Source organism: Egretta garzetta, unplaced genomic scaffold (assembly GCF_000687185.1).
Source record: "Egretta garzetta isolate BGI_Z169 unplaced genomic scaffold, ASM68718v1 scaffold94, whole genome shotgun sequence".
Lineage (NCBI taxonomy): Eukaryota > Metazoa > Chordata > Aves > Pelecaniformes > Ardeidae > Egretta > Egretta garzetta.
This window is the reverse complement of record NW_009259683.1, coordinates 1354375-1376688: the sequence shown is the minus strand read 5'-3', so window position 1 is coordinate 1376688 and position 22314 is coordinate 1354375. Positions and strand designations below refer to the sequence as shown.

At 37.9% G+C, this 22314-nt stretch overlaps 1 protein-coding gene across 1 annotated transcript in view; it reads right to left on the bottom strand.

Moving 5' to 3' along the window:
* The window catches only part of ZNF385D (zinc finger protein 385D), a 386843-nt gene that overhangs the window by 333282 nt on the left and 31247 nt on the right, over positions 1-22314 (bottom strand). The window contains exons 2-3 of the mRNA XM_035894054.1: positions 17454-17732; positions 12705-12983 (exon numbers count right to left, since the gene is read on the bottom strand). Of these exons, the coding sequence (XP_035749947.1) occupies positions 12705-12983; positions 17454-17732 (558 nt within the window). The remainder of the gene's footprint in view (positions 1-12704; positions 12984-17453; positions 17733-22314) is intronic.

The following is a 22314-nucleotide window of genomic DNA, read 5'->3' as shown; positions in this document are numbered from 1 at the left end:
CCCAGTGAGAAAAAAAAAATAAATTCTTGCATAAAGATATGTTTCAGTAATCCTGTCAACAACTAACATAATCCTAGAGATCTGCCAAAAGTAGTAACACCTATTCTTGTTAAGTATCAGTTTACATCAGTCATAACGTAATACCAATACTAAAGCACAAGAACCTTTCTTGAGTGTATTAAATAGAAATATATAAAGATGTGAGAAAGGAAAAAATCTTACGTCATACTGTAGAAGAGCAGGTTCTCTGAACTATAAAATTTGCAGCATCAGTGAATAAAACTGAATTAGAAGAAATGCAACTCAGCTTTCCAGAGTCATTAAGGACTGGAAAGCTTTATTCCTCCTGATGTTCACTTGAAAACATCATCAATATGACTTCTGATTTGACAAAATAAACACATACTGTTTGGAAAATTCCTTTAAAAAGAAGTTATTGCAGCTCTTCAGCAAAAAAACATCCACTACAATTTTCAAAGATTAAAAACTAAGTAGCTGCTGACTACCACACAGGACTGACTCTGAGAAAATAGGGAGATGGCGCACAAGTGTGCTCCCTATAAAGCACAGCACTGGAACTTTCTTCCAAACTAGCCCAAGAGCTAACATATTTCTATGCATACTAAGAATAAACCCTGCCATGATTTTCATGTGTGTATGTGTATATGTGTGCATGAATATATAATTGCTGTACTCAGAAACATAGGTATTCAAATTTAACCTGACCCTCTAGTACTCTGTTAATGCGGTCAATGGATTTCGTAGGATGGGCTGTGGGCCCATCAAAGGAATCACAAGAGAAGCAAATTATTTCTCCCACAAGAGACTTACAGGTATATAACAGATTAAACTAACCTACGGTCCAAATTTTCAGCCTGTACTGTAAGACACAAAGTAATCTATAACTATTTACACATACATCCATTCTCACAGAGATAAAATTAAGAGAGTCAATCTGTTGAAACAAATTCTTCTGGCTTGCAAAAAATAGTGTTGGTAAAATCAAAGTGTTTCCTTGTTGAACAGTATTGAGACTTCTATGCCAGCTATAAACTTATTTAATTGTTCTTTCTTTAGCTACAGCATTGTTTCTTTCCACAATCTTTTAATTTGGAGTGTTCGTAAGACCAGAGAGGCCTGTCACTATTCCTGAAATAATTTATTTCACAGTAGTAAGTCTTTAAATGCCAACGCTGCAATTCTGGTATTTTTTTCAAAGCTCGGCAGTTCCAGGATCTTTTCTTTGGCTTTCTCAAGCATATTTCATCTGTTTGTGACAAGGGTCACTGACATAAAAAGAGTCAGTGATAAAATCAAATAAAATACAGTGACTTATGGCAATGCTTTTTTCTTAAACATTTCAAGATTTTAAAACATTTGGAATACTCTGTTACTGATATGTGGTACTTCTGATACTAGATTACAATGACAATTCTAAATAGAGATCTGTATGTTTCCCCCAACATGCAAAAATTGTTTTTTAATTAGTCATAATTTAATTACATGATGAGATGCGATCTGTGAAAAAAACCCTACCACATAAAACCAAAAAGTGACAAACAAATTCAACATCAATTATTGGATCATTTTTTAAATGAGCTGTTTGATCACTCCAATGTTTACATGGCAGGGTCTACTGTTGACATCGTCAATGGTTTACATTAACAGTTAATGTATTTTAAGAAAAATAAGTTTGAATGGCTATTAATATTGGCCTGCCATGAAGACCAAGTCTGTCTTAACACATCATTGAACAACGTGGTATCTGTTGTTACTTACTGCATCTTGTAGCATCTGTTCTTCCCTCTGTCACCACTAACAGAAGAAAGGTCTAAAAACAAGATCCATGTATAATAGTAGCTTTGTTCCTAGATTTCCTCTTTTAGAGGACAAGAATCATATTTTGATAATCTTTTACTAGATAGACTGTAACATGCATCAACAGCAGTTTTGACTATACGCTACAGGCAATTTGATGAAAAAATAAAAATATTTAAAAAGGCTTCAACATTTGTTTTACATCTCAAAGCCTTTGTAAGAATACAGATTTTACTGCATTTGTTTTGCTTCTGTCAAATAAGATCAGCATCTTGACATTCTGAGTGGAGTTTTCTTGGCATTTTTTTCTTTTTAAACACACAGCTATGAAGAAAAATCCAAGCCTTTGGCTGTATATATATATCTTGCTCCTGATGTAAATTAAGCAAGTAGGCCCCTGAATCTTTAAAACTGAAGTTTTCCCAGTGTATCTTCTACAAAACCTTAGAATAATTCAGGTGGAAAAGGTTGTCTGGAATTCACTTTATCCAACCTCCCACTCAAAGCAGAACTAACTTCAAGGTTAAATCAGGCTGGGTTCTTAAAATCTCCAGAGAATAACTTCCACAGCCTCTCTGGGAAACTTACTCCAGCTCTTACCCATTTTTATAGTGAAGTTCTGAATGCTTTTTTCCACATATCTATTTAGAATTTTCCTTGCTGCAACTTGTGACTATCCCCTCTTGCCTTTTCTCTGTACGTGTCCATCTTACCTCTAAAATCCCTTTAGGAAGTTGAAGACTGCATTGGGATCTCCCATTAGCCCTTTTTTTCTTCACAGTAAACAAAACTAGCTTCGTCAACTTCTCTTCATGAGTCACGTGCTCCAGCAATCTGACCATCTTAAGTGATGCTCCTCCAGCCTCACTCCCTTTTGTTGATGTCTCTCTTGCGCTGGGGGCCCAAAACTGGGCACAGTACTCCACATATGATCTCAAAAGCGCAAAGTGGATAGTAATCACTTCCCTCAAATTACTACTTATCTTTTTGCAAATGCAGCTCATCATGCAGTTAAATCTTCATCTCTACCAATACTCAGGAATCATGTTCAACTTGTTGCCCATGAGTACACCCAGGTCCTTTTTCACAAAGCTGTTCTCCAGCCAGTAAATCTGTGCTGGCTATTCCCAATCACCTTCCTCAGTTTCACGTGGCTGCAAATGGCTTTCATAAAGACTTGCTCCATAAACTTCCTGGCCACTGATAATTGACTGACTGGCTTCTAGTTCTTGACTTTTCTGAAGATGGGAGTAACATTCACCTCTTTCCAGGCATCACTGCTTTATATTCCTCCCATATAGATACCTCTAAAATGTACTATACCGCTTGACACTGAACACTTTCCCAGTATACAATTCCACTAGAAAAACTCCTACAGGCTTGACCCTAATGCCCTGTGGGTGTGAGGTCAGAGACTACTCCAAAAAGGTGGACTGCTTCTTTTAAAGACTTGTAATTTTTAATACATCACATTGCAAAGACACATCAGAGTATCAGATATCACTGCTGAGCTGAGGGACATCCCTGGTAGTATTCCAATTTGAACGTGACTACATTTGCCTACAGTCCTTGTCTCAACTACCCTTGGTAAGAAGAATGCTGTCACTTTATCAGTAGAGTTTTGCTACCTCTTCTAGGAAAAAAAGAAACATGAAAGACACTATTTTTTCAACAGCAAAAGAAGAAAAAGGCAGCATTGAAATTGGAAGTTTACTGAGAATAACCAGCTATGCATATGAATCCATCTGTAGTTTACTATACAAAAGTTTTATGACCAGTAACATGACTCTGAATCAAAAGTGAGGAAGATGGAACTAAGTGCACTCTCAACTATGGCCATGTAATAATTGGTTTTCTTCAGTTTGGTGATCAAATAAAAAAACATAATTATAAAATTTAAAAAAAAAAAAACCACAAACCAAAGCACCATCCTAGGAAAAACTAGGACATATGATCAGAATAGTTAAAACTGAGGACCAAGAAAAAGACAACATTCTACCATCTTTCCCCAGTGGAAAAAGCATCTATTCACAATACAAGCTGCCAAGGTTCAAACCTCTATTGAATTTGACGACAGGAATGGAAGTGGAAGTAAGGATTTTTTTACCCACTTTTTAACAACAATGTTATTTCTATTGGGATGGAATGGGAATTACTCAAAGGTAGGGATGGGGTTCTCCTGGCAAAAAAGGGATGATTAATACTTCATTTCTGAATAATCTTTGACAAAATTTCTAACCAACTGCACTCAGAAATACCAAAGTGAGTCATTTTGGCATTGCCAGTTTTACTTTCACTGTACTTCACTATGAATGAAATTGCTTGAAGTTGCAAAATGTTTGATCACAAAGTCATTCTTCATTAACTTTCTTTTTTCTTCTACAACATTGTGGGATCTAGCACAGAGGGAGACTGTTTCGGTTTTGGTTCTAGTCTAGTAGTCATTATGCTGCTAAAGCCTGTAAGAAGAAACATTCAATATTACTTTTTACAGTAAAAAGTCACACACTGATGTTATATTCCATATAATAAATTATATACCATCCCCACTACGAAGGCTTGCATTTAAAGACATATCACTCTGACTTAAAGTACCTAGACAAGAATTTTAATTTTTATTACAGAACAAAGAATTATTTTAGTAAGTGTGCTGCTTTGCTTACAATTAGTGTATCTTTCCAGCTCTCTAATTTCATATATATGGAAAAACTGCGGGGGCGGGGGGGGAGCGGAATCTTTATTATGCCTATATATCTGGAACGCTGTTTGCTACGGTGACTCCAGCCAGGCTAACCTATAAGCATCAATGTGAGAAACAAAGGAAAGACATCATACACATTAACGCACTCCCACAGTAGCAGTGTGAACCATAGATTAGAGTTGGTGCTTCCTTGATGATATAAACTGAACTGGCATAAATGTGTGCTAGCATTAATTAAGCTCCTCAATGGAGTGAGGAACTTGTCTCCTTCTCTTGAAATCAACAGGAGCTTGTAATTAATTTCACTGGAGTCTTAAAACCCTGATCTAGAGATATATTTCCCCCTACTGTGAAACATGTCAGAGGATAAAAAATTAACTAAAGATTTCAGTGATGTGACTATCAGGAAGACAGTGTATTTTGAATCAGAGGAATAAAAAGCCATAAATAAGAAAAAGTCAGCATTACTGACGTGTGTCACATTTGATGATATCTGCATTACTTTTCTTCTGCTTGGATATAGCTCAAAAATTCTGCTTAAACTCTGTGATATTCTAAAAATCAAAAAATTAATGCCACATGAGAGGTAATTTTTTTTTTCACCTTTTGTTCCTTTTACAGCTTCACTGAGGAATATAGACCGGTATTTGAAGTAAGAAAAATAATTGAATATGGGAAAAGCTAGCTCTCAGGAAATTAATACTGGGAAATGTTGATAAACTTAGTGTGTTGTCATGACTCATAGAAGATTTGTTGCCTACCAGATGCCAGTGCAGAAAAAGAAAACCCAACGTATTAAAAGAAGACAAGTTACTGAGAAGGTCTGGAAGGAAGCCATGGTCATCATAATCTATATTGGACCTAGTGATATAAGCAGAACTAAATGGAGATCCTGCAAAACAGGTTTCAACAGTTTGTTAACTGTACAGGCAAGTAGAGATCAAATGCCAGCGTTCTCAGAAATGAGACTGGTGCCACACTCAGGGAGAAGCAAAGAATGGCAGACCAACATCTTGGCACAGAAACAATGCAGATGGATGCAGATTGCTCCCAGAGTAACTGAACCTTACCCAACTAATTTAGTACTGATTATCGATATTCATGCTACATCATAAAACATTAAGACGACACTTACCAAAAACAGTATTAACTTTAAAATGGAGAGGCAAACCAGTTCAGATAAAAGGGTGTATGGCAGGTTCCGGCCTGAAGCCATACAGGGGGAGGGGGGGGGGGGAGAAAAAAAAAAAAAAAAAAAGGGAAAAAAAAGGAAACCCAAAAGTAGTTAAAAAGAGACTATACTGATGTTAAGCAGAGGTGCAAATAGAGCAAGATGACAGTTAACTTTCCCACTTTTCTCAAGCATATTTTAAGCACAGATTTGATGACTAAAAGGACACTTATTTTTTGACATAGAAGAAAAAGTGTTGTACATCTAGGAGCAACATAAAGTCCTGAAGACATGAGGCCATAAACATCTATAAAGGACAAGCAAACTGAGAGAGAACAACATTTGGAACATACAGAATAAGAACTGTGAGTATGGAAGAGGATTAAATTTAGTAAGGAGGCACACAATGGGTGAAGATTTTCACCCTCAAACCTTCATATAATGGCAGCCTTTTTGTGTTGTTCAAGACCCCTTTACATACCTCAGCCCCCACTGCCCTACCATAGCAATCAGAAACCCTACCCAGGTTTGCTAGAAGGCAGCAAGTAAGGACCCAGTTCTGAACTTGTTTCAGCTGTCCGACACTGTTGTAGAATTTCTCATGGACAAACATCCATGTTCTATGGACGCAGACAACTTGCTAAGCATCTCGCTTTGGAGATAGTACCCAAAAGGAGGGCACTCTATACAGCTGGGGTATTATAAAAGAACTTGTGCAGTCTTATATTCAGGCAAACAAACCCAATTCTTCATAACTCTTCCAACCTGCACTTAGAGGCTTGTTTAGACCCTGGGCAGATGTTCTTGATGGTTGAGACTCTTCATATATCTTAAATGGTTTGATTCATAAGAAACTGCCACAACAGGTTTTATTCAGTTGTAACCTAAGATGGTAGAAAAGAAAGAAATTTGCCAGTTGAGACTGAAACCATACTTCAATAAAGGACATGAACACATTCTGAAGTGCATTTGATGAAAAATAAGGAACTTCAAAACTACTTTAAGTATGTTCAGACATAAATTTCTACTTATTCCCCAGCTTCTGAAGAATTATTCATAATTAATAAACACAGTTCCCTAGGCTCCTATATTTTTTTTTCCATTCTGTCATGCTATTCAGAAGACTAATTACCAGATACACAACATGAAAAATTGTTTAACTACTATGAATTTCTCCTTCCCAAATCCAAAAGAAAGTTTTTGGCTAAAATACATGTTACTTTTGTGTCTGCATGGCATTATCGAAATTATTCCAGGCGCATTCACAAACCTTTCTCCGCAGCCTCCCCTCAACTTGTTAGAATGCTAGGGTTTACCTATGATTGGTGGTCTGCATTAAAATTTAGTAATGTCCTTTTGTATTTATTTGTAATAGGTAGCAGTCAGCTAACTATAGCAAGTCTGCAATGGATATTTGCACTCATGTAAAGAGTTTGTCCACAATTACCACCCATCCATCATTTTTTGTATACTGACAAAGCCAAGTGGATCTTACCGTGCTTATTAGGGGAAATATGAACATTATGCACGTGACTTGTGTGAGATGGCTCTTTCTTAAGCTTAATTCATTCAATGATACAGCAGTTACTTTGTGATAAAACTGTGTGCTGAACTATGATACCATATATGGTGTGTATTCCGTTTCTGAATATAATAAAAATAAATTCTGCAAACACAAGTGGTGCTTTAAAAGCATACCTTCCTTGCAAAAGTGCCCTTAAAACCAGAAACTATGTTAATATTTACTAACTGGAAGAGGAACATGAAAACAGACAAGTGCTTTGGAATAAGAAGAAAGACATCTGGGAGCAGTGGAAGTGACAAAACACTGCCCTCAGCCTGTCCCACTTGTCCAGACATCCCCAGCTTTGACATTGGGGAGGTATTACAGAATACCCAGAAGGATCCTGCTGTGTTTCTTTACAGAAATACTGGCATCTATGACCCACAATCTAAAGGGTTACAACCAGAGAACAACTCATATTGGATTTACTGCTAACTGGCCATGAGGCTCTGCATCAGAACGTGGCATTAACAACAAAAAAAAGTTTGCAACCACAAAACAGTAAAATAGTTGTTATGGTGCAATTTCTTGCCTTATCTTGAGAAGAACATGTTATAGGTCACTGCTAGAGACATGACTTCCAGAGATATCTCAAGCTGATCAGACAATATTTGTTTCCCAGGTAACTAATAGAAAACCCCTTCCTCTGAAGGAGAATATACTTTGTCTGAAGATTTCCTCCATTCCTCAATACCCTACCCAATCCTCTTTCTCTGAAAGGAGGAACTAATGCAATGAATAGAGCAGGCAACACCATTTCCCTGAAAGCTGTAGCTTCGTAGTTTACCACCTTAAAGTAAGATCCTGTCTGCCTCAAAGCTGCCAGTTTTCACGAACAAAAAATGCGACAGCAGACATGTAAAGCACAGCAGCAGCAGCACAGAACTAGAAAGGAACTAGCAACAGAAAAGTCCTAGGAAGGAGACTGCAACTGGCTTAGATGAATCTTCTGGGGTCTCTACCTGCAGGACGGTAAAAATCAGGATTTAGATGCAAAAAAATAAAAAAGTTGTAAAGGGTTAAATATTCTCTTTGACCAATGTGCAAAAATTTACTGTGTAGATATTAGAGAATCGTCATCTCAAGAGTTTTTGTGGGAAACTACATTCAACCACCAAATGCGGTTGAAAAAAATAAAATATTTGAAACAGGTTTTTCTCCTATTTTAGTGTATATTTCAGTGTAACTGTAGCAAACAATATGTTATTCATTCTTAAGTAATATCTAGCGCTAAATTAAGAGATTTGCTTTTTGCAATCATCAAGAGATAAAAAGAATAATATTTAATTCTGATCTTTTCCCTTTCTTTCTTCCATGCACCCACTGTCCTTGTTCACAGTACAGTAACATTTTACTAAGACAAAATTTCACTGAAAAAAAAGTTTCAAGTGGGTTTAGTTTAAAAGAAAGTAAATGAAACTTGATAAACTGGATAGTCATTTGCCTGGGTTATGAATTCAGAGAGCTAGATAAGGACTCAACTGCCAAATGCATCACTGGCTCCTGTGTTTCAAAACAAAAATGTTTCAGAAATCAGTTTTTAAAGTGAAAGGTGTTCTATGAATTTTGGGGCATTTCTTAGCTCCTTCATCATTTTCCCACTTGTTATCTAATGTATTGTAGAAGTTATTGCAGAGAAAAGCAGTTTTAGTTTTTGTCCTAAGCATGCCTCATTCACTCGTCATCATTCAGCAATTTACACAAAAGGAAGTCCAGGGGAAATTCTGGTTTACACAACATCTTCGTAATATCAGCTTTCTCACTGGTACTGCTACACATTTGCATCCACAGTTATTTTTTCCATTCTGTCAGTAGAAACAGAGGTCTTATTCCTGCTAGTCAGAATAAATGAATTCCCACAAGAGGTCACCTCTTCCCACAGCATCCAGGCTGGTTTTGTGAGAAGCAATGCTGGCAGACCGGCTAGGAAATGCATTTTGCCCTCCTTTAATTCCAAAACTTACTCAAAATCTCCACTGACTTGTTTGTCACCTTGCTACTGCATATAGGAGAGCAAAAAGGCAAAAAACTCACTAGCAAGAATAATATATTACAGGGTATAATGAGGAAAGTGTGAGAAGCCTTTTTATGTGGCATAAAAGGCAATTATGAGGAGGAAGGAACGCGGAAAATTGTGTTACTCCCAAGCACGTACAGTTCAGTAACAGAAGTGCTGATGTCTCACCATGTCCTTTTAAGTCATCACAAATCACTGTACCAAGTAATGACACAAGAAACAATGGGCTCACAGCATTTTTGTGACTCTGCAGAGTCTGCTGTTCTGCGGCTGCTCTGCCCCAGGAAGGCACCAAGTGGGTATCATGTTGTAAAGCTGCCAAGCTGACAGATAAGCAAGTAGCAAAACTTTGTAGAGTAAATCTGGTGAATTGTTCGAATTCGGTGCAGATACCAATACAGCAGCAAAGAAATGCTGCTTTTAACCCCACAATGAACATTGTTTATTAACTGTATATTTGCAGAGGTCAATAGGCTTTGTGCCTAAGCAACTTACCTTATGAAATTACACAGATATTCAAGTATAATAAAGTGCTGTTATTTATGTCCAGCAGATAAAAGCTACTTCACACAGTTTGAAGATGATGACTATAGAGTGACAGCTTTAATTACACAGTCAAATGCTAATACAGCTAAACCCTACCTCTCTTCAGCAGTCCATTGCAAATTGTTTGGGAACAAGACATGGGCTGTTGCTTCATATAAATCAATCCACCATTTCTATTACCCCTCGTGATATAAAATATACAAACCTGTCCTGCTTTGTGGGAATAATTCAGAGAGGAAACAAAACAAGCAGCAATCATAATTCCAATATTTTTCCCAACCTTTCCACGTACGTTAGTTCCAACTGAGCACACAACATTGCAAAGACATAGAATCATAGAATGTTTCAGGTTGGAAGGGACCCCTAGAGGTCATCTAGTCCAACCCACATATACAACCCATAGTACAGTCCATGAATTGCTGTATTTGGAAATGGGGTTTTCTTGTGCATAGTGCAAGTACTTCACTCATGAGATATAATGAATAACTACTGATGATGAAGCCTTAGAAGACAATCTCCTAAAGCAGAGCCTTTATTTAGTTTTAATTTGCAGCAGAATTTAGTCTCAAGAATGATTAGACTGTTAATTTGGACATTGAGCATAACAGCTGTCTTCTGTGACAATCAGACCTCTACACAAGAAAGACCGTTCTCATAAATAAAGCAACCTACTGACATGCATTGAATAAACAGTACTGTGCATGTTCAACAGTAGCTTCAGTTACATCACTGACCTTCAGAAAGCGTCATTTGCATGAATATGATAAACTGAAAGGGTCAAGTCAGAATTTTTTTCAGTCGTGGTCATATGTCACTTGAGCTTGCTGGGGCCTCATCAACAAAACAATCATTCGTCCGAAAAACATTGTCCATATTTCAGACATACTAGTTTTGACAAAACCTATTATTGTGGCAGGTCTGTCAGGCTCTGCTTTCTACTTAACTTAGAAAAGGTACCTCAGATAGGGTCTCTGTTCAAAGTCCAGAGAGGGTGGTTACTCAAACATTCAGTTCTAATTCAGTTCTAACTTTTAGCAAGAAATATTTAATACTGGTCTCTGTTTCATTCATAATGTTCAGTTTAAAAAAAAAAAACAGAAATGAAATCTCAAAGTTTGGTGTCATGGGAAAATCACTTCCTTATGCTCTTCCCTATGTTTATTCTCTTAGTGGAGCACTACTTTTGATGATACTGAAGGATCTGCCAGATTTGAAAAGCCTCTAAGTTTCAGACAACCCCCCAAAATAACTGCACATTGAAACAAAGAGCTAGACAGTCAATCAGCTATTTTCTGAATACAAATGGGTGCAGCAACACATGACACAGAGATACTTTTAAGGAGGAAATAAGAAACATGCTGCTATATACAACCCCGATCCTCTCTAGAATATGAATGCTGAAGAATGACTGGGGCCTTTTGACACTAATTTCAGCATTGCTAATTACTAATTCTTTCATTACTACGGATTAAAGCAGAAAACTGAACTGCAGAAAAACACTTTCTATCATCAGCAAAATTGTTGTGCTAATAATAATGGTAACACAATTTTACCTTAACTGAAGACAGCAATAACATTAGACTGTGTTTATTTGGTTATAGAAAGAATGCATTTGTGGATAACCATATTGCACTTTTAATCAATTAGGAAATCAACCTTTCTTCATGCATTTTCACAGATCGTACTAATGGTAGCGGTATTCTTCCTAAGCCTGAACTATGAACAGTGCCAACCGTTGTAGTCCTGCCACTTAGTGTTGTTCAGTGTTATAGGGCTTTTTTGTTTGTTTTATTGTTTTGTTTTAAAGAAATGAACACCACCTCATACATAGCAAAGCACTCATATCCAGCACGCTTCAGCAACATACCTATATTATTCCCAACTCTTAAAGCCAGGATAAAACACAGATTATTGGAATACCTCTTAAATCCTGTCTAAGGATCGGTGTTCTGCATACCCTTCTGCAGACAGGGCAGGAAGCAACCCATGGCACAAAATATTCACCAATGTGTGTGGTCTGAGGAAAGAAAGTCTGAAAGTCCTAAGTGTACCATATTAAGACCATACTTTCTGTGACATGGTGCCTAGAAGCAAATACAACAATACAGTACAGCTCTACAACAAAGTTGAGTACTACCTGTTATGAAATTTAGAAAATTATAACACAGTAATCTCTTTTTTTTTCTTGTCAAGAGACCATCATTTGCCTGTATTATCTGATTTACTTTTGTACATAACGCCACAAACATGTTTTTCTTTGAGGCGTACAATTCACTCTGATGACAGGAAAGCATGCCACCTACTACAAAATGATTTTCCCAAAGCTGTCAATGAAATCAATGAAAATCAAAACAGCCTTTGTTCCATCTCTGACTTCAGTCATGATCTTTACAGACTTATGCTAGCTATGGGTTAAACCCTGAATAAGCAAACTAAAGCAAAATGAGTTTGGGAACGTATTTGTTCCGTGTAATGTATTTGTTTCAATTTATTTTGCAACCACCTTACATTCATTAAAAGCAAACATACCCCTAACAAGTATAACCTTCCTAGTAGACTGTGAAATATGGAATATCACTGATTATGCTGAAAACCATCAAAATGCAAATGGAATGAGAAAGAATCTGAATCAACATCATTGTGTAAACAAAATATAAAATGAAAACACTCATAACAACAGAGACGGTATAGCTTTAGCTATTTGCCAGATGCTCATGCTAGGGATGATCCCAAGCACCTTGAAGTCACCGAGAGACTTTGCCTTAACATCAAAGGATTTGATGGCTGAATAGAAAAAAATGCTTAGACATATATATTGACATTACTGCATGTTGCTGCAATTCTCAGATCAAAACATGGCAAAAGGTATATATATGTTAAAGCTTACCATTATCACTTTTGAGATTTCCATTGCTGAGCTGTTTTAACCTCTTCTGATGGGATTTGCCATTGTAGTGGATTTGTGCCTGAGCAGCAGAGTTCAGCTGAATGTTACAAACATTACACAAAGTGAAATTGGTGTTTTTCTTTTCTCTTTCCTTCTTTTCTTCAGTGCCACCAGGTGCTAATTCTTTCTCATCTTCCCTGTCTGGGACGGATGTGAAATCTGAATTGTATGAGTGGTTATCAACTGGTAAATCAGGGCTCCAGGGCTTCTTCATATTTTCTGGGGGAAGAAAAAAAAAAACACAAACAAAAGAGGAAAAAAATCAATGAATAATACAAAAATCATATACACAGGATTTCTACATTTGTAAACAAGCAAAAGGCAGGTTCTTTGCATTTTCATAAGGTAACACTGCATTTCTGCTCATGTGTTTTGCTTTCTGTTCATGATTTTTAGCTCTGCTGTGTAACCGAGTAACTTCACAGCCACTCAGGTGAATGCCTTTAAATGTTCAGGGGTATTAAATCTATCACTGGAACCAACCTGTCTCAGGGTTTGGTTGGTTTTTATATTTTTGGGTTTTAATTATTTCTATCTTATCCCTTGGTTAGTTTCCTTTATTTAAGAATTATCCTATGAAAAACAACCTTACAAATGCTGTTAGAAAGCTCAGCAACATCTAGATGAATCTCATGACATATTAACTGTTCACCTTCAGTGGGAGACTGGATTGGATGCAGGTGCCTGGTGCTGGCAGTGGGGGCTGCAGGGCAGCCCCTCCAGGATAAAGCCAAGGGCTGTCCCATGCTGGGGACAGCCAGTTCCAGGTGGCTCCAAAACTGACCCACCAGCGCCCAAAGCTGAGCCCACCAGCCACGGGTGTGGCACTTCTGTGACAGCATAATTAAAAAAGGGTAAAACCACTGTGAAACGGCTGAAAAAAAGTGAGAAAAACAGCCCTGTAGACAGCAGAAAAGAAGGGTCAGGAGGGGCTCCAGGCACCGGAGCAGGGATTCCCCTGCAGCTCATGGTGCAGACCATGGTGAGGCAGGCTATCCCCCTGCAGCCCATGGAGGTCCATGGTGCAGCAGATATCCACCTGTAGCCCAGGAGGGACCCCATGCTTATTCCTGCTAGTCAGAATAAATGAATTCCCACAAGAGGTCACCTCTTCCCACAGCATCCAGGCTGGTTTTGTGAGAAGCAATGCTGGCAGACCGGCTAGGAAATGCATTTTGCCCTCCTTTAATTCCAAAACTTACTCAAAATCTCCACTGACTTGTTTGTCACCTTGCTACTGCATATAGGAGAGCAAAAAGGCAAAAAACTCACTAGAAAGAATAATATATTACAGGGTATAATGAGGAAAGTGTGAGAAGCCTTTTTATGTGGCATAAAAGGCAATTATGAGGAGGAAGGAACGCGGAAAATTGTGTTACTCCCAAGCACGTACAGTTCAGTAACAGAAGTGCTGATGTCTCACCATGTCCTTTTAAGTCATCACAAATCACTGTACCAAGTAATGACACAAGAAACAATGGGCTCACAGCATTTTTGTGACTCTGCAGAGTCTGCTGTTCTGCGGCTGCTCTGCCCCAGGAAGGCACCAAGTGGGTATCATGTTGTAAAGCTGCCAAGCTGACAGATAAGCAAGTAGCAAAACTTTGTAGAGTAAATCTGGTGAATTGTTCGAATTCGGTGCAGATACCAATACAGCAGCAAAGAAATGCTGCTTTTAACCCCACAATGAACATTGTTTATTAACTGTATATTTGCAGAGGTCAATAGGCTTTGTGCCTAAGCAACTTACCTTATGAAATTACACAGATATTCAAGTATAATAAAGTGCTGTTATTTATGTCCAGCAGATAAAAGCTACTTCACACAGTTTGAAGATGATGACTATAGAGTGACAGCTTTAATTACACAGTCAAATGCTAATACAGCTAAACCCTACCTCTCTTCAGCAGTCCATTGCAAATTGTTTGGGAACAAGACATGGGCTGTTGCTTCATATAAATCAATCCACCATTTCTATTACCCCTCGTGATATAAAATATACAAACCTGTCCTGCTTTGTGGGAATAATTCAGAGAGGAAACAAAACAAGCAGCAATCATAATTCCAATATTTTTCCCAACCTTTCCACGTACGTTAGTTCCAACTGAGCACACAACATTGCAAAGACATAGAATCATAGAATGTTTCAGGTTGGAAGGGACCCCTAGAGGTCATCTAGTCCAACCCACATATACAACCCATAGTACAGTCCATGAATCGCTGTATTTGGAAATGGGGTTTTCTTGTGCATAGTGCAAGTACTTCACTCATGAGATATAATGAATAACTACTGATGATGAAGCCTTAGAAGACAATCTCCTAAAGCAGAGCCTTTATTTAGTTTTAATTTGCAGCAGAATTTAGTCTCAAGAATGATTAGACTGTTAATTTGGACATTGAGCATAACAGCTGTCTTCTGTGACAATCAGACCTCTACACAAGAAAGACCGTTCTCATAAATAAAGCAACCTACTGACATGCATTGAATAAACAGTACTGTGCATGTTCAACAGTAGCTTCAGTTACATCACTGACCTTCAGAAAGCGTCATTTGCATGAATATGATAAACTGAAAGGGTCAAGTCAGAATTTTTTTTAGTCGTGGTCATATGTCACTTGAGCTTGCTGGGGCCTCATCAACAAAACAATCATTCGTCCGAAAAACATTGTCCATATTTCAGACATACTAGTTTTGACAAAACCTATTATTGTGGCAGGTCTGTCAGGCTCTGCTTTCTACTTAACTTAGAAAAGGTACCTCAGATAGGGTCTCTGTTCAAAGTCCAGAGAGGGTGGTTACTCAAACATTCAGTTCTAATTCAGTTCTAACTTTTAGCAAGAAATATTTAATACTGGTCTCTGTTTCATTCATAATGTTCAGTTTAAAAAAAAAAAACAGAAATGAAATCTCAAAGTTTGGTGTCATGGGAAAATCACTTCCTTATGCTCTTCCCTATGTTTATTCTCTTAGTGGAGCACTACTTTTGATGATACTGAAGGATCTGCCAGATTTGAAAAGCCTCTAAGTTTCAGACAACCCCCCAAAATAACTGCACATTGAAACAAAGAGCTAGACAGTCAATCAGCTATTTTCTGAATACAAATGGGTGCAGCAACACATGACACAGAGATACTTTTAAGGAGGAAATAAGAAACATGCTGCTATATACAACCCCGATCCTCTCTAGAATATGAATGCTGAAGAATGACTGGGGCCTTTTGACACTAATTTCAGCATTGCTAATTACTAATTCTTTCATTACTACGGATTAAAGCAGAAAACTGAACTGCAGAAAAACACTTTCTATCATCAGCAAAATTGTTGTGCTAATAATAATGGTAACACAATTTTACCTTAACTGAAGACAGCAATAACATTAGACTGTGTTTATTTGGTTATAGAAAGAATGCATTTGTGGATAACCATATTGCACTTTTAATCAATTAGGAAATCAACCTTTCTTCATGCATTTTCACAGATCGTACTAATGGTAGCGGTATTCTTCCTAAGCCTGAACTATGAACAGTGCCAACCGTTGTAGTCCTGCCACTTAGTGTTGTTCAGTGTTATAGGGCTTTTTTGTTTGTTTTATTGTTTTGTTTTAAAGAAATGAACACCACCTCATACATAGCAAAGCACTCATATCCAGCACGCTTCAGCAACATACCTATATTATTCCCAACTCTTAAAGCCAGGATAAAACACAGATTATTGGAATACCTCTTAAATCCTGTCTAAGGATCGGTGTTCTGCATACCCTTCTGCAGACAGGGCAGGAAGCAACCCATGGCACAAAATATTCACCAATGTGTGTGGTCTGAGGAAAGAAAGTCTGAAAGTCCTAAGTGTACCATATTAAGACCATACTTTCTGTGACATGGTGCCTAGAAGCAAATACAACAATACAGTACAGCTCTACAACAAAGTTGAGTACTACCTGTTATGAAATTTAGAAAATTATAACACAGTAATCTCTTTTTTTTTTCTTGTCAAGAGACCATCATTTGCCTGTATTATCTGATTTACTTTTGTACATAACGCCACAAACATGTTTTTCTTTGAGGCGTACAATTCACTCTGATGACAGGAAAGCATGCCACCTACTACAAAATGATTTTCCCAAAGCTGTCAATGAAATCAATGAAAATCAAAACAGCCTTTTTTCCATCTCTGACTTCAGTCATGATCTTTACAGACTTATGCTAGCTATGGGTTAAACCCTGAATAAGCAAACTAAAGCAAAATGAGTTTGGGAACATATTTGTTCCGTGTAATGTATTTGTTTCAATTTATTTTGCAACCACCTTACATTCATTAAAAGCAAACATACCCCTAACAAGTATAACCTTCCTAGTAGACTGTGAAATATGGAATATCACTGATTATGCTGAAAACCATCAAAATGCAAATGGAATGAGAAAGAATCTGAATCAACATCATTGTGTAAACAAAATATAAAATGAAAACACTCATAACAACAGAGACGGTATAGCTTTAGCTATTTGCCAGATGCTCATGCTAGGGATGATCCCAAGCACCTTGAAGTCACCGAGAGACTTTGCCTTAACATCAAAGGATTTGATGGCTGAATAGAAAAAAATGCTTAGACATATATATTGACATTACTGCATGTTGCTGCAATTCTCAGATCAAAACATGGCAAAAGGTATATATATGTTAAAGCTTACCATTATCACTTTTGAGATTTCCATTGCTGAGCTGTTTTAACCTCTTCTGATGGGATTTGCCATTGTAGTGGATTTGTGCCTGAGCAGCAGAGTTCAGCTGAATGTTACAAACATTACACAAAGTGAAATTGGTGTTTTTCTTTTCTCTTTCCTTCTTTTCTTCAGTGCCACCAGGTGCTAATTCTTTCTCATCTTCCCTGTCTGGGACGGATGTGAAATCTGAATTGTATGAGTGGTTATCAACTGGTAAATCAGGGCTCCAGGGCTTCTTCATATTTTCTGGGGGAAGAAAAAAAAAAACACAAACAAAAGAGGAAAAAAATCAATGAATAATACAAAAATCATATACACAGGATTTCTACATTTGTAAACAAGCAAAAGGCAGGTTCTTTGCATTTTCATAAGGTAACACTGCATTTCTGCTCATGTGTTTTGCTTTCTGTTCATGATTTTTAGCTCTGCTGTGTAACCGAGTAACTTCACAGCCACTCAGGTGAATGCCTTTAAATGTTCAGGGGTATTAAATCTATCACTGGAACCAACCTGTCTCAGGGTTTGGTTGGTTTTTATATTTTTGGGTTTTAATTATTTCTATCTTATCCCTTGGTTAGTTTCCTTTATTTAAGAATTATCCTATGAAAAACAACCTTACAAATGCTGTTAGAAAGCTCAGCAACATCTAGATGAATCTCATGACATATTAACTGTTCACCTTCAGTGGGAGACTGGATTGGATGCAGGTGCCTGGTGCTGGCAGTGGGGGCTGCAGGGCAGCCCCTCCAGGATAAAGCCAAGGGCTGTCCCATGCTGGGGACAGCCAGTTCCAGGTGGCTCCAAAACTGACCCACCAGCGCCCAAAGCTGAGCCCACCAGCCACGGGTGTGGCACTTCTGTGACAGCATAATTAAAAAAGGGTAAAACCACTGTGAAACGGCTGAAAAAAAGTGAGAAAAACAGCCCTGTAGACAGCAGAAAAGAAGGGTCAGGAGGGGCTCCAGGCACCGGAGCAGGGATTCCCCTGCAGCTCATGGTGCAGACCATGGTGAGGCAGGCTATCCCCCTGCAGCCCATGGAGGTCCATGGTGCAGCAGATATCCACCTGTAGCCCAGGAGGGACCCCATGCCAGAGCAGTGGGACATGCCCTGAAGGAAGCTGCAGCCCATGAAGAGCCCATGATGGAACAGGCTCCTAGCAGGCACTGCACTCTGTGGAGAGGAGCCCATGCTGGAGGAGGTTTTCTGGGAAGACCTGTGACCCCATGGAAAGGACCCACGCTGGAGCACTTTTTCAAGAATTGCAGCCCATGGGAAGGACCCCCACTGGAGCAGTTTGTGAAGAGCTGTATCTTGCAGGAGTGACTGCAACCACACTGGAGCACAGGAACAACATGAGGAGGAAGGTGCAGCAGGGATGAAGTGATATGGACTGACCACAACCCCCAAATTCCCATGCTCCTGCACCACTCAAGGATGGGAGAGTAGCATAGAACAGTCAGTGAAGTGAAGCCTGGGAAGAAGTGGGGGACAGAGGGACAAAATCGTTTAGTACTTTGTCTTTGTTTCTCACCACCCTACTCTATTTTAATTGGCAATAAATTAAATTCATATTCCTCGAGTTGAATTTATTCTGCCCGTGACAGTAGCCAGTGTTCTCCTTGTCTTTATCTCAACTCACAAGTTTTTCCATCTTATTTCCCCCTCCCTGCCCTGGTGTCGAAAGGGAGTGAGAGAACAGCTGGGTGGGGGGTCTGGCAGCCAGCCAAGGTCAATTCACCACAGAAACACAAGTACTTATTACAGCAGAAATATTTTATAATCCTCTCTACAATTAAATCCGTAACTATCACATTTGGGTTTTTTCATATAAAAATATACAATAAATAGGTCAGTTATACTCTACGTGAATGACAATCTATTGTTACATTCCATTACAGATGCTCCTACATTCAAACACTGCACTTGACTATCACTACAAATTCTTAGCTGTTTTAGCACTCAGAAATGCAAGATACGTTTTTCAAGTTGGGAAAAAAAAAAGGGGAGGGGAGAGTTAGCCTCTGTTTCCCATATTTACATATTTTCATGTGTTCCAATTAATAGAAGAAAAATTAACCCCCCTATATTTTAATCAGCTAAGCTTAAATGCATAGACCTCACTCTTAGGTTTATTAATTAGGTATTTAGGAACCCCTGGTTATCCCCCTCTCCACCTTCCTGTGAATGCTTTCAAGCCCAAGTCTAATCACTTCATAACTTGTCTGGTTCAACATAGTTCAAAGACAAATAATAAACACGTCCCTTTAGTTTCTTATCCTCCCAAGATTATAATTCAAGAATAATTAACGTAAATTTAGCTAATAAGAAACTGTAGAACTACAGAAATGAGAAGGTAATCCCATCTGCAGAACTTCAAGTACAACCAATGTAAACATGACCTTCTGGGATTAAAGGTGAGCCGAAATGGCACAGGTGAAGAAGGGCTCTGTGCACTGCAAACCTATAGTTTGAATAGTAACTTACTATTCAACAAGTGCAAAATGTTATACCATCTTAGCATCTCGGTGAGACTTTTATATAGCATATAAATCTTTAAACTGCTTGTTCTCCCAGGCTTAGTGAATAAATGAAGGTCTAGACAAAGAATCTAATCTGTACTTTGAGTGACAAAATTACCACAGCCTTAAACACGATACTATTTGGTCTCTTAACTAACAAATCGGTCAACCTACAGACAAAAAAGATGATTGCAGCAACACAAGAGAATGGGCTACAGATGCCTTTAATCCCAGATCCAGACAAGGGTCAGCATCTGAAAATAAGTCTAAACAAGCCTTCAGATTGGGCCCGATTACAACAAAATACTGCAAATCATTCTTGAGAACACTTCAAATATTGTAAATTTCATCAGTTTAAATGTTTTGCCGGCCCTCCTAGGGATTTAAAGACACTGCATTCCACGCAAATCATAAAGACAAATTTATCTTAAGATGCAAATCTAAAACCTACCAAGATTCAAACCAGTTTCAATCTCAGTTTTCAGATTTGCTTGCTATCTAATTAGTATTGTGTTCTTTTATGCTAAATAAACCCTATTTTTCATTTAGGAAAGTACAGACCCCGATCTGAGAGGAGCTCTGCACTTGCTGTAGATTAAAACCTCACTCAACCAGTTCAGTCAGCATTATTATTTTGGCCTCTGTGTATAGTCAACTCTTACCTAGGATTTTAGCTGCCTAAAGCAAGAGATGAGAAAGCAGGCTAAACAACTCATTCCAAAGCAAAATTAAAGAGAAAAAGAAGCAGCATAAAAGCAGTTATTTATTAAAATCCAACCTATTATACCAACAGCGATAGGAACTTTTATAGACAAATCACAACTGTCCCACAAGACGTTATGAGACTGTGAAAGCTTAGAGAAAACCTGAGGTTTTACTACAGCAGATCTATAATATATTTCTCCTAAAGGAAGGAGGAGGTTTCTCCTGAGGAAGCATTAGCAGTCCAGCAACTCTCAGCCTTCCGGAGTTTGAGAGAGATATTGTTCACTCCAGAGAGAAATTCAGTCTTTAATCAAAGCATTACATGGATTAAAATGCTAACATGATAGCACTAGTTTTACTGAATTGCTCTAGATGACAGTAACTTTTCAGAAATCCTGATTTATATACATGCTGTACATTAATATATATATAATCTTTTGCACTGAAAGCATTCCCCACTAGAGAGCAGTATGAATTTAAAATTACAAGTACAATATATCTCTAGACCTATAGTGCTACTTGTATAGGCATGAGATTACTATAATAAAACAGATCTTTTAACGAGATGTAAAACTTCGTAAGCAAATATAATCCAGTAAATTAAACAAACATTGTACACTATGTGTACACATGTCTAATACCTTTTGGAACATTTACACAGATAAGCTGGCAACCTAATAAACTGTATTAGCATGTTATAACATCCCTCTAATATTCCAATCAACGCAGCCTAATCTACGAGAGTCTTATTTTTGGCATATAGAATACTTCTGTCCTGCATTCTAATCCCATTCCAGAAAAAGAAACTATAAAATGTACACTAGATAAAGGCACAGTAAAATAATAAGGGAAATTACACTTTGGAAATAAATGATTCAAGCATCTACCTTTCGATCTGTGCTTTTATTAGAAAGCCGTGATGGCATTAGAGCTGCAATTTTTGCCTACTGCCATGTCTCTCAAACCTGGAGGAAGAAGGGCATAATTTGCGTCTGCAGGCTAGGTGACAATTAGGAAAACAGAAGCTTCAGGAATACATATTATGCTACAGTCTGCCACCATTTCCTTTATAGATACACAGGGATTTCTGAAAATGTAATGGCACTACTAAAGGATTAAGGTGAAATATTACACACCGGTGCAAACCACTTGAGCTGATGCTGTAAACCAGCAGGTCTTTATATGTTGACTGGACATGAAAGGTTTGAGAAAAAAAGAAAAATCCCAAACATGAAGACCAAAAATTTTGGAAAAAAAAAACAAAACAGTTTAGGATTAAAATATCGTTAGTCCTCCTTACTCAATATCCCTTAAAGGACAAGGAAATAAAGACTGCGAACTATAAAGAAGGTGGAGATATCCAACTGAGTATAACCTCCCGAGATACTTTTAAAATACAACTTACCACTCCAAAGAGTATTTTAAAAGAGAAAAAAAAAAAAAAAAAGTTTGTGAAATCTGATTGACCAGTGTTTCAACTAATGCAGATGCAAACTAATTCTTGCAAAGCAGCACACAGACTTTCAGTTCACACCTGCATCATTGCATACTTCTGTTTTCTGGAATTAAATGCTTAGGCAGCAATTTTGATTGGTGGAAGT